Raw genomic sequence first — 12676 nt, forward strand, 5'->3', positions numbered from 1 at the left:
CAGCACGATGAGAGAAGTGGGTCCCCCCCGCGATAATCTCATTTTGGAATTGCTAATTTCAGATGTGATGATGGAGCTCACTGAGCCAGGCCGCGAGAGACCAGGCATTACCCAGAGGTGGGCACTTAGCGGAGACGAGGCCCCCTTAATTAGGATTCTGGCACCGTAGGTGGGAATGTTGACTATTGCTGTGAATAGTAAATCATAAATGCTAAATTACATCCAATCTCAGAAATAACTGTGCAAAACTTCTCACAGCATAGATAATCAGGCAATTATTGAGATGGTTACAGCACACACAGGCCACGGCAACTTTGTTGTGAGCTCCCTCATCCACTGAGGTACAATCTCATTTATCCCAGCTCCAGTTTTATGTATTTTACTCTGGTAAATAAGAATGCATGTTCAGTCTAAGTTTTAGACTTTTTAAAATATGGAACACATAACGTGGTCCACAGTTTAAGCCTTAAACTTATAAGTTAAAACATTAAATGTACCACTTGTTCAAAAGACAAAGATGATGGAGGAATCTTACTTGACTATGATCTCAGCCAGGGGCTGGGCCTACGTGTGTTTTTAATTTTCTCTTTGCTTGTTTCCAATGTAATTTTTGGAAAATAAAAATTTTCTGAGCCCCCGTTTGTGCCTGTATAATTTAGAGAATTTGCAATGATTTTAGCAGGGCTCTGCCCAACACTCAACTAATAATAAAAATAACACAACCTCTTGTGATTTTAAGCATGCATTTGTGGCATCCCTGTAGCAAGAACTTCATGCAACTTGGGTCACGTTGTCGACCTCTATTTTGCTAATCAAACGCGTAGAGGTCAAACATCCTATGTCAGGGGGCACAGAGGAGAAATGGTACCATGTACCTTGCACCCATTTTGGTCTCAGTCCATGCTGATCACATGATTGTTGGTGACTGAGGAAAGACGTTGGAAGAAGTAAAGAACTTGCTTACTGGGCACAGTCTGAAGGCACAGATTCCACAGAACCATGACGGCACCCTTCAGTCACAAACGTGGTTTTGCAGGTGGATTTTGCCTGGTCACTGGGCTTGGCTCTTCCTCTCCCTGACTCCCGCCAGCAGGGGTCACTGCAGAGCGCTCTGGGCTGCTGATGGTCTGGTGGACTCTCTGTCCACCCCATCTCTCCCCTAGTTGAGGAGGCTGTAGAAAGTCAGCCTCCAGAAGGGGCCCTGGCTTCCTCCCTGTCCTCGAAGGGGACAGAACTCCCAGATCCCAGGAGGCCTACTTCCCACTGACAAGGCTGCTGTCCTCCTTGTGGGACGGGGAGGGAGGCCAGCGGGGCTTGGGTGGGTTCCACAGAATGCTGAGCTCTCCAGCTCTTTCTGAGGGATGGTGGGGCTGGGGTCTCGCATCACACTTCCCTGGGTAAGTACCAGTCTCTGAGTTTCTCCAATACCCTATCCACAGCCTACCAGGAGGAGGAGTGGAATTCCACCAGAGGCCTGCTGACGGGAAGGGACCCACTTCCCGCAGTTGGATGTCACGTTAAGATTCATTTGAAGTCATCAAGAATTGCACCAAGAACTGCATAATTAGGAAGGCAAGTGACTGCACGCCATGCTGTATGATTTACAGAATGCTTCCCTTTCTAGATTCTGTTTAATTCCCACAAACCGAGATTTATTCTTATTGTGCAGACAACAAATCCAAGTTTGAGAGAGGTTAAAATCCTCTCCTCCTGGTGGAGAATCCCCACGTGACGGCTCCCATCCTCAAGCTCAGTTCTCTCCACAGACACTGAGCACTTACAGGATGTCTCTAGAAGCAACTCCATTCATCTCAAGTATTTAAAGCAGCTGTAGGGAACCCTTTGCTGGGGCTGTTGTATTCAAAGACCAATATGACATCTCCAAAAATTTTCTCTCTTGTGCTGAATAGAGAGGAACATTTTAATAGCTACTTATTATAATCGTGTTCATTACACTATTCAATTTGCCTAAAATGCAGGGCCTGTGTTAAAAGATGTGAGACAAACTTTACAGAAGCAAAGGGGTGAGGCTGTCTCAGCTGCTCCTCAGCCAGGAGGGAACGAGATCCCAGAGGTGACAGAGTCCCTGAGCAACCGTGAAGCGCTGCAGCCGCAACCCAAGCTTGGCAGGCAGGACGTGTGTCAGGCTGGCGCAGGACATCTGTCCCCAGCAAGGTTTTGGCTCTGTGATCTGGATTCTGTTTCATGTTTCAGAGGCAAGTTCCTTTCTCTGAAGTCTACATTCTTTCCCTGCCCTTCCGCTAATGGTGCCTTCCAGATTTAGACACCCGCGTCAGGTTGGCGCCCCACACTTAAGATCTCCAGAGTGGACCAGATTAGCTATCTTCTCACACCATGATTCCTCAATCTGCCACTGGACATGCCTCCACTCCATCTCTAGGTGTCTCATTGTAGGCCTACTTGGACTCTCTGTCCACTCCGTCTCTAGGTATCTCATGATCCACAAGGCCCATCTTTGTATCCCTGCATTGAGATGGTGCCTGATAAAGACAGCTTTTGCTAGGGTGCATGCACTAGACGTTGCTGTTCTTGGAACACCTCTGTGGTCCTCCGTGGCAGGAACTCAACAGTGGTAGGCACTCGCCTGGATGAGGAACCCCCTGGGGCAGCGTTGCCACTTCTCCTAGTTAAGGAGGCTACCTCTGCATCACACTCCTGCAGGGCCAGGAAACCAAAGTGGAACAGGCAGAGTCTCTGTGATCTCTCCAATCCAGAGCTGCCTGTCAGGCTTGTTTAATGACGTGTAACAGGTGAAAAATGACAAGAAGAACGTGAGTCAGGGCAGGGATTCCTATTCATGACATTCACTGTTTTATCCCCAGAGCCTGGAAGAATTCCTGGCACACACGTGTTCAATCAATATTTTCTAAATACATGACTGATTGGGAGAATGACCGACTGAATGCATAATAGACTAACCCAGAGCCACTGCCCTCTCCTTCCCTGACTTCCAGTCTCTGTGTCGTGTGACAGTGTGTACGTATGCAGATGGATCTTTCAAACAAATACAATCAAAAATTGAGTATCATGGTCCTCTCTTTATAAAAAAAAAACAATTTAAGTATGAGGATGGCTATTTACAAATATTTTACACACAGACCCACAGACCCTAAGCTACTGTAATAAAGAGCTTTTGTAATTTGTTTCAATGTAAAAAAAAAAAATGCACAGGTCTTGGGAAGTAAACAGATGTCCTACCTGAAAACCAGCAACTTTACATTCTCAGGATTAGTTTCTAAGCAACTGGTGGAAAGAACTGGTTTTGTAAGTTGCCCTTGAACTTGGGGTAAGTCCACAGGTGTGGTTGGAGGTAAGAGGAGGTTCAGAGCTTTGCTCTGTGCCAGGTGCCCAGCAGGACCACAGCAGGGTTCAAGCCCCCTATGCTTGCAGAAAGTAGCACCAGGGATGTGCCCTGGTTTGCAGTCTGGCACCTAAATTTCTGGGCTCTCTCTCTCTCTCTCTCTCTCTCTCTCTCTCTCTCCAGAGAATGACAGCTGATTTTATCCTTACCCATGATTGACACAGCCCAGCCATTCCCTGTGAAGCAGGACACAGCCAGCAGAGGGGTGAAGGCAACCCAAAACAGACCTCTCTGGGATGGATTTGTATCAGGGTCATAAACAATTCAAGGTGGGAAGGGAAAGGCGCTGGGCAAGCACTTGTTGGAGACGGCAGCAAGGAACGTTTCCCCCTCCCTTTTTTTGTTTTTTTTCCCCCATCACTCTTTGTTGTTTGTATTTTTCGTTTTCTTGGTCCAGTTACCTAAAGCACACTTGGGGAGTTGATGGTTTCCAGCTTCCACGTGTAGGCACCTGGGCTTCCCGCCCCCGCCTGCCCCTGTTCTGTCCCACAGCCCATTTTATAATGCGAATCACCACCAACAACATGGCTCTGAATAAAAGATGAACACATCAATTATGAGTCAGCCTGTTTCTAATGCGTACCCTTGTCACGCTGACCTCTTTCTGCTTTTATATTTTTCAGTACCATCCTGACATTTGTCAACTGCAGCAGTTCCAAACCTTTCCACCCTATGATCCTATTATTTTAGCACTTTTCCGACTCTCCCCCTGTCTAATTAGTTTGACCTGCGGCTGTGGCGCGGGCAGGTACGGGCTCCCGGGATGGCACTCACCACTGTTTGTAGTCTGCGTCACAATTGCAGTAGTACTTGGGGTCCGTGCAGTTGCGCTCGATGCCACAGGCACACTTCTGAATCCCAGGCTCCGAGCCCCCCCAGTAGTAGTGCTTCTCGTTGGCTTTGCCAACCCACCACGTGTAGGGACTCCCATCTGCAAAAGAGGGAAGGCACGTTGAGAAACAGGTCTGCTCAGACGGGCGAAGTACTGCCTCCTCCAGGTGCTCAACCCTCTTAAAAGTACATTCAGTAAAAAAGAATTCGAGGGAACGGTAAGCTCAAGCTTTGCCACTGGTACGTGGACGTCTTTCCCCAAAGAAACGTGTTGGTCCTAACTTCTACAACAGGAGTGGGATTCCTAAGTTGTTAGCTCAGCTGAGACCAGTCCACGGTGGAGGGACCTGGGCCAGGAGTCGGTTCAGTGACACACAGCTGACTTCATGGCTGCTCTGACTTTTCTGTGAGTAGATAGTCCTGGGGGTGGGGGACTATTAGAGCCAATGTGGACTTCCACTTTTTCTAAGTCTGGCCTCTTACTTTTCTTTTCTCTCTCTCTCTCTCTCTTTCTCTCTCTCTCTCTCTCTCTTTTTCGATACTGGGGATTGAACCCAGGGATGCTTAATCACTGAGCCACATCCCTAGCCAACCCCTTTAAAAATATATTTTATTTAGAGACAGGGTCTCCCTGAGTTGCTTAGGTCCTTGCTAAGTTGCTGAGGCTGGTCTTGAACTCACCATCCTCCTGCCTTGGCCTCCCAAGCTGCTGGGATTATAGGCATGCGCCACTGAGCCTGGCTGGCCTCTTAATTTTCTGAATAAAAAAACTCACATCTAGAAAGTTCAAGCAGTTCATTTAACCTCCCAGCCAATTATCTCCAAATCTAGAATTCTGACCCAAAGTAGGTACATGGGGGTGACACACTGTACAACTCTCTCTATACAATCTGACCTTTGTATTCACAGGTTTCTACCCTTGGAATCAACGATCTGTGATTCTAATATATATTTTTTAAATTAAAAAAATTTAGAAAATTGTCTGTACTAAACATGCCTAGACTTTATTCTTGTCATCATTCCTGAAACAATATAGTATAACAAATTATTTACATAGTAATGTACTGTACTAGATCTTAGACATGATCTACAGATAACTTAAAATACACAAGAGGATGCCCATGCATAGGTTATACACAAATATTGCCCTATTTTAATTGAGCATCTGCAGATTTGGCATCTGCAGGAGTTCTGGAACCAACCCCTAATTACTTTCCTTTATTATTTGGCCGAGTAGTCACTCATTTGTTCATTCATTCATCCAAATCTCAAACATCTATTGGGTTTCCTTTATGTGCCAAATAAAAGTAACCCAGCCAAACAGTGGAGGAGGAAGATGCAGATTGGGAATACAGTTTAATAAGCATTCTGAACATGGAAGAGGGAAGGAAGAGAGGTCATAAAAGAAGCTGTCTCAGAGGAGACCACACACTGTGTCCTGAAGGCAGATGGGCATTACCCAGATGAGCAAGGACCTAGGATAGGTGAGGGGTCTGTGCAAAGGGGGCAGGGAGTTAAGACGTGGGGGAAAGTTCTCTGTGCAGAACATGTGCCGGAGCACGTGCATTGGGGTGGAAGAGGCTGAGGGAGGGTAGCGGCCACAGTAAGGGCCAGCCAGGAGGGCCGGCCTGCAACAACAGCAACGACTCTGTCCAGGGAGGCACTGGTCTATTCCAGCTTTTCAATGCCCATTTCTCCTCCATTTTAAAGAGTTTGAACTTTGTACTGAAAACAATGGAAAGCCATAAAGGAGGTGCAGCCGAGAATCATCACGGTCAAGTTTGGGTTTCAAAAGATTGACAATAAGGGAAAAGATGGATTTCTGTGGGATGGAGGAAGGGAGGCCAGATATGATGCCCCCTTGTTAACACAGAAGAGAAATAATAAATAGTCGTGGAAAAAGAGAGAAAGAACTAGACAGCAAGAGATTTGGGTGGTGCACCTAGGCTGGGAGATTGGGGTTGGACAGAGCGGGAGCAGAAGGTATTGTGGATTAGTCCACGGCTTCTGGCCTGAGTGACTAAGGGCGGGGAATAGGGAAGGAGGTCAGGAGTTTAGGGAATGTTAGAAAAAGATGATGAACTTGATGCATACAACAGTTGACTGTTCGTGTCTGTATCTCAGGAGCATTTTCTGAGTGGAAAATTCTGTTTCAGAAACCATCAGGGCAAACCAGAAAATATTGGGAGTGGCAGAGATACAGCTGGAATCTTTCAGATCACAAAGCTTTCAAAAAGCCGCAGAAGGAGATGACCCCAGTCCAGGAAGAAGGCAGTGAATGGAGGGAAAACGAAGGAAGGATTTTCAAAAGAGTGGAGTGGCCAGCATTGCCAGATTTCATAGCAAAATCCACTAAGAGGAGGATATACAAGTTTTCTTCTATGTGACAGCAAGGAGGCCAGGGAGACTTTATTGAGAGGGGTTGCCAGTGAAATGGGGGAAGAAAAGCCCAGAGAGAGCCAGCTGAGAAAGGAACAGAAGGGGGACAAGGAGGCCCAACAACAGAGGGCTGTTTCAATTTTATTTTACTGTGGTAAGAGTACTTAGCATGGATTCTCCCCTCTTCCCAACTTTCTAAGTGCACAGTTCAGTATTGTTACAGGTGTGGCCTGGTCCAACAACTCTAGAGCCCACCCACCCTGGGGAACTGAAGCCCCTGTGCCCTTTGGTTAGTAATGGCTCATTCCCCTCTCTTCCCAGCTCCTGGGACTTAGTGTCACCATCTGACTATTTTAGATACCTGCTATAAGTGGAATCCTGCAATTCATGTGTATGCATTTTGCTTTCTCTTCCTATCTCTACTGCTATCTTATTATTTCTCTTCCAAAATAGTGTTATTTTCTACAAGGAAGGAAATTCTGCCATACATAACAACATGGCTGAACCCAGAGGCCATATGCGGAGATCAGATCACCCTCAGAGGAAGCTGGGAAAGAATGGACTCCAGTGGAGGTAGTGCCAGCCGGGGAGGCTAAGAGGCAAGTCCACTGAAATCTCCAGGCCTCTGGGTTGGAATTCCATCATGTTAACTCACCTTCCTCCCTAGATGCTAAGTGCACACTTGTGTCTGTGAGTGCTCAGAAGAAAGATGTGGAGAGTCCTGCACTCATGAATTCTTACTTGAACTATCACAACATCTAAATAACACAATAGAGTAAGGGTGGATCATAATGGAGCTACGTAAAAGCTGACATGGTACCTTCTCTGGTATCCCAGCAGCTTTCAAGAGCAATTTTGTTAAAATGTGGGCAATTTAAAGTCACTGAAAATGGACGGGGAATATCATGCTCCGTGTGATGGGATGGTGGAAGTTCCCATCCTGGAAATGCGTTGTCCATGTATTCTCCTGGTGGAGAGAAATTGCTAGATTTCACTTAATTGGAAAAACTGACTCTTTTTCCTTGGAATGAGCCTTTCTAGAATTTCAGAAGACATACTGGACTTGATCTGATAAACAGTAAAGAGGGAGATTTCCGTATTCTATTCCAGAGATAAATAAGCCAGCTCTCTGAGATAAGGTCTACTTTGAAGCCATGTCTGCTGCCCATCTGGGCCTTTCCCAGCACCTGGGGGGGCTTGTGTTTGCTTCCCACATTTATTATTTTGTTTCTCCTTTCTCTGTCAGGGTAAAGGGCAAAACACCCAATGTTTTATGCTTCCCAGTATTGAAAACATGACTAATAATACACTTTTGATTTCAGAGTTTCAAAAATTAAGGCTTGAAAAATACCACTTATGGCAACTGTCTAGTGTGAGCCATCCCCAGAGATGTCTGGGTGATTTGGCCCCAGAACTACTCCAGGTTCATGTGGGATCCACCTCTGGCCTTGTTACAGGAAAGAACAAGGTGAAAGTCCAGGCTGATCTGGCAGAAGGCTCATCAGGCCTACCAGACCTCAACTTGACCCCATGACACAGAAACACCACCAGGTTGGTTATCAGATCTATTTATGTATTTATTTATTGCCTACCAGGGATTGAACCCAGGGGTACTTATCCACTGAGCCACATCCCCATCCCTTTTTTATTTTCATTTTTTTAATCTTAGGACAGGGTCTCACTAAGTTGTTTAGGGTCTTACTAAGTTGCTGGCTTTGAACTTGTGAACCTCCTGCCTCAAGCTTCTGAGTTGCTGGGATTACAGGTGTGTACCACCACACCTGGCTTATTGCATCTTTTCAGGTTGACCTAACTCTAAATGCTTTATTCCAAAGGAAAGTTTGGTTAATATCATTGTTTTTTGGAAACTGTAACACACTTAGGAGAAGGAAAGAAACAGACCAGACACAGGTAAAACTGGAGTTAATGGAAGAGTATGTATCTCAGTGTCTCAATTTCCTTTCACTGAGTGATTGGAGGCACCTAAAACATGTTTCTTTTCTTGTCACTTCTTATTCTAGTCTTTTAAAGTCTTTCAATTGTTATTGCTTTAAACTGCTTTTCTCCAAAGCCAATTAACAGGTAAATAATAATTTGTAAAGCAACAAACAGCACTTCATTAGCACAGCTCTGGAGTAAAGAGGTTCTTCGCTCCAAGTAAATTGAACTGTTCTCCTCTTCCTGAATATAAAATATACACCAAATTAAAAATTAATTTTAGTTATAGTGATTTAACCAAATTAGCCAGTGTTAAACACAAAGGGTAGAATTGGCATTTGCCCCTGTGCTACTGAAACAGTTTGCTATTGGCAAAACATATCTCCATTATAGTCAGTGACAGTGATTTGCATGAACTAAAGAAGCTCACATGGATCTATATTCTTGGTAAAAATCAGAACAATGTCAGTCAAAGGGGCAAGACAATAATCAGCATCACTTTTAGGATGAGACCATGGCAAATGCAGATGAGAGACAGCTAGTTCCCAACAGCACTTCAGGAAGCACCCAGCCCTGGAGAGAAAGCCTCACTTTGAAGTTGTCTGGGCAGCTTGTGCCCAGCAGGAGCCCCCAGCACAGGGCCCAGGGTCTGCTAAGTTGCACTGCAGACCCTCAGTTCACTGTAGGCATGGGCTCTTGTTAGACACCAGGGGGAAGATCTGCGATGACATTTCCTCTGTCGATGGTGAAGAGGTGACACGCCAGTGACTGGATAAGAGTGGCCTGGTTTCTCAGCTCCTTCTCCCACCCCCTGTATTTCTCTCACATAGTACTTTAGTCCTCATGTAACTAATGCTCCCAGTTAGACTGATGCAGAATTTTTGTTCTTCTCATGAAAACCAGTCAGGTGCAGCACAAAGCCCACAACTTTCTTATCTGCCATGAATGGAAGAATGCCAATACGAAATATTCCAGGGGAAAAGCAAATTGTACCATTGGTTATTAGCACTGGATTATTCAGTTAAATCACTATAACGAAAAATAATTATGAATTTTATTAATTAGCATTATTTATTAATATTTTATATTCAGGAGGAAAATGGTTCAATTTGCTTTGAGCAAACAATTGCCTTTCTCCAGGGCTGTGCTAACGAAGTGCTACTTGTTACTCTACAAATCATTATTTACCTGTAAAGGGAATAATGCAATAAATGCAATAATGCAAATAACTGCAATAACTGCTTATTGCCATTAAAGCAATAAAGATGGAAAGACTATAAAAGACAAGAATAAGAAGTGATGAGAAAAGAACTAATTATTTGTCTAAGAGTTCAAGAACTTCTTTAACTTTAATATGAAGATTTTAGTTAACAATATAAAGTAGTTGTAATCAAGTATGATGAAATGAGATAATGATGAACCACATTCTCATAGCTAGAAGCTAAAGTATCAAAATGGGGCATATTGAATTAAAATAGCCCAATATGGGCTGAATTAAATGTAATCACTACACTGTTAGACTCACTTCAGATCAAGCTTTATTAAGGTGAAGCATTTATTAGGGTTTGGATGATTAAACTAGGAAAGGGAAAAGGAAAAGAGGATACATGTTCTCCAAGACCTAAAGAAACCAATGGATCTCTCTTATTTTTGCCAATTACTGTTCCAGAAGCATGGGACAAAGGCAAGGAGACCTCTTGAAAATATGGTTCAGATGTGGGCTTTTCAGAATGTGTTCTTTGGAATTTCCAGGCCACACAAAGTAACTGAATAGGCTGCTTAAGTAACTATTATCCTAGTCACTCTAACATGAGACCCTGGACGGTCACTGCCACACTTAATGACTTCCATTACCTACTTCTACAAGATATTAAAGACAATACCGCAAGGGTTTATAGTCTCCAAAATGAAAACTTAGAAGCAATTTTTTAGCTTGATGAAACCTAGTTTTATTATATCTCCTATTACCGTTTAACTGCATACTCTGTCAGAGAATCACAGGGTATTTTTTTTAGCAGAGCAAACATAAGTACGACTGGCAGCAGAGACACACTGGTGCCTGGATGCTCAGTGCCCCTGTGGACAGCTCCTTTGCAGATCATCCCAGGTGATTCTGCTCTTGGGGAACATTCTAGATGCTCAAAGTCCACTAAGGTATAGGAACCCCCCCCCTCTTAATTTTATTGTGTAATTTTGAAGTTTACAACCTGGTGTTAAGGCATTTATACATAGAGCTTGTGGAACAGTTGTTACAGATGGAGCATCTATGATCTCACACAGGGTCCCCCTAAGTGGCTCTGGACAATTGCCCACTTCCTCTGCCTTCCATTGTTATGCCTGCCCTGCTGCATTGCTCTTCTTCCAGGTCATCGGTGTGTCTCAGCTGCCCTTTTGATGGGATTACAACAATTCCTATCAAGGTGTGATGACAATATGCTTACTAAGCAAAGACGACCTTAATGATAGTTCTAGATCGGATGTGCAGAATATCCCAACACCTGTGAAAACCTTCCTAATACAAATGATCTAGAGAAGAAGGCAGGCAGAGAGCTCCAGCCTGGCCGGAACAGAGGGAAAACTCAAAGTGCTGCAGCTTCTCCGTTTTCTCCGGTTAACCTGATGTTTGTGGTTGGGATGATACAGCAGGCAGGAATTCCCTGCCCCTTCAGAGTGGGCAGTGCACAGTCAGGGATCCAGGGACGTAAAGCCAAAGGGGACAGCCTCCTCTGGCCCCAGGTATAGGAAGAGGGGATAAGCCAGTAGTCCTGGAGCTCTCTGACTTTAAAATAGAGACAGCCTCTCCCCTTTAACTGGTAGAATGGAGTTAGTACAATTGTGTCTAAGAACTGGACCATGGAGCCCAGGCTCAGATTCCCATAGCAGCATGAGGGCTGGGAGGTGAAGCCACAAAAGACAACTTCTGTATTTTTTTTTAACTTAAGATGAAATAGGAGTAATAGAAGATTTACAATGTACCTAAGATGCCTATAAACAACATAGACCCCCTGATCTATAGACCAAAAAGTCATTGGAATAAGAATCTCAAAAGGAAACCTTGAGCAGTGGCACATACCTGAAATCCCAGCAGCTTGGGAGGCTGAGGCCAGAGGATTGTGAGTTCAAAGCCAAGCTCTGCAACAGCAAGGCACTAAGCAACTGAGTGAGACCCTGTCTCTAAATACAACACAAAAGAAGGCTGGAGATGTGGCTCAGTGGTTGAGTGCCTCTGAGTTAAATCCCCGGTACCCCCATACCCGCTTTAAAAAAGGAAAACTTGAGAACTGATCCTGTCATCAGACAGGGCTGTCACATGTTGACCTGGGGAGAGGACAGTGATGGATTTAGCTCACTGCACACTTGGGAGCATATGCAGAGAAACTGACTCCCTTTCTTTGGGTCAGTGCCTGGATCCCATTGAGCTACCTACCGAGGACCCTGTTTACTAGGTAGGACATGAAGAGGTGACAGTGAGGCTTAGTATAGAAATATCTCCATTTAATTATCAGCTTTCTTCTGAATAATATAATCATGTAACTCTTTTCTTTTTGCAATTTCATAACCGTGATCCTGAGTCCAAATGCCTGTTTTTTTTTAATATTTAAATTAAGGATTTTAGAAAGAAAATTAAAAATCATACATCTTGGCATTCTCTTAGACGCAAAAGACAGTTCTCTCAAACTACCTATAATTTTTTGAGAAATCAACTCATTAAGTTCATTTCCCAGTCATCTAATTCTATGTTGTCCTATGTTCATATAAAACCAAATAAAAAATGAATCCCCAAAAGTCCTGCGGAATTTGTGCTGCAGATAGTGATGTGAGGATGGGAAAAACTCATAATTTTGAATTTCTAATGTAAACAACCAATTTCATAGTTAAGGTGAACGTTTCATGTTTCTGTGATTGAATGTCTTGAAACTCATCTGATTAGGGATGAATAGCAATGAATGCAGTTGATTAGCTTCGGGTTGTATCTTTCAGAATTACACTGGATTCTCCTATATCCTATTGATTTGAGTATGGGCCAAATTTAGAAATGTAGAAGTAAAGTTCAGATTAAAAAGGACCTGAATCAAAATGTTAATAATTAAAAATTAATTTCGCTGCATAATATTTAAATTTATTTTATTGAATTGAACTTAATAG

At 43.9% G+C, this 12676-nt stretch overlaps 1 protein-coding gene across 2 annotated transcripts in view; it reads right to left on the reverse strand.

Moving 5' to 3' along the window:
* Cntnap2 (contactin associated protein 2) overlaps positions 1-12676 on the reverse strand; it is a 1898113-nt gene that overhangs the window by 428608 nt on the left and 1456829 nt on the right. For both annotated transcript variants that reach the window (XM_048786770.1, XM_015493731.2), the window contains one exon: positions 4157-4313. In XM_048786770.1, the coding sequence (XP_048642727.1) occupies positions 4157-4313 (157 nt within the window). The remainder of the gene's footprint in view (positions 1-4156; positions 4314-12676) is intronic.

Source organism: Marmota marmota, unplaced genomic scaffold (assembly GCF_001458135.2).
Source record: "Marmota marmota marmota unplaced genomic scaffold, marMar, whole genome shotgun sequence".
Lineage (NCBI taxonomy): Eukaryota > Metazoa > Chordata > Mammalia > Rodentia > Sciuridae > Marmota > Marmota marmota.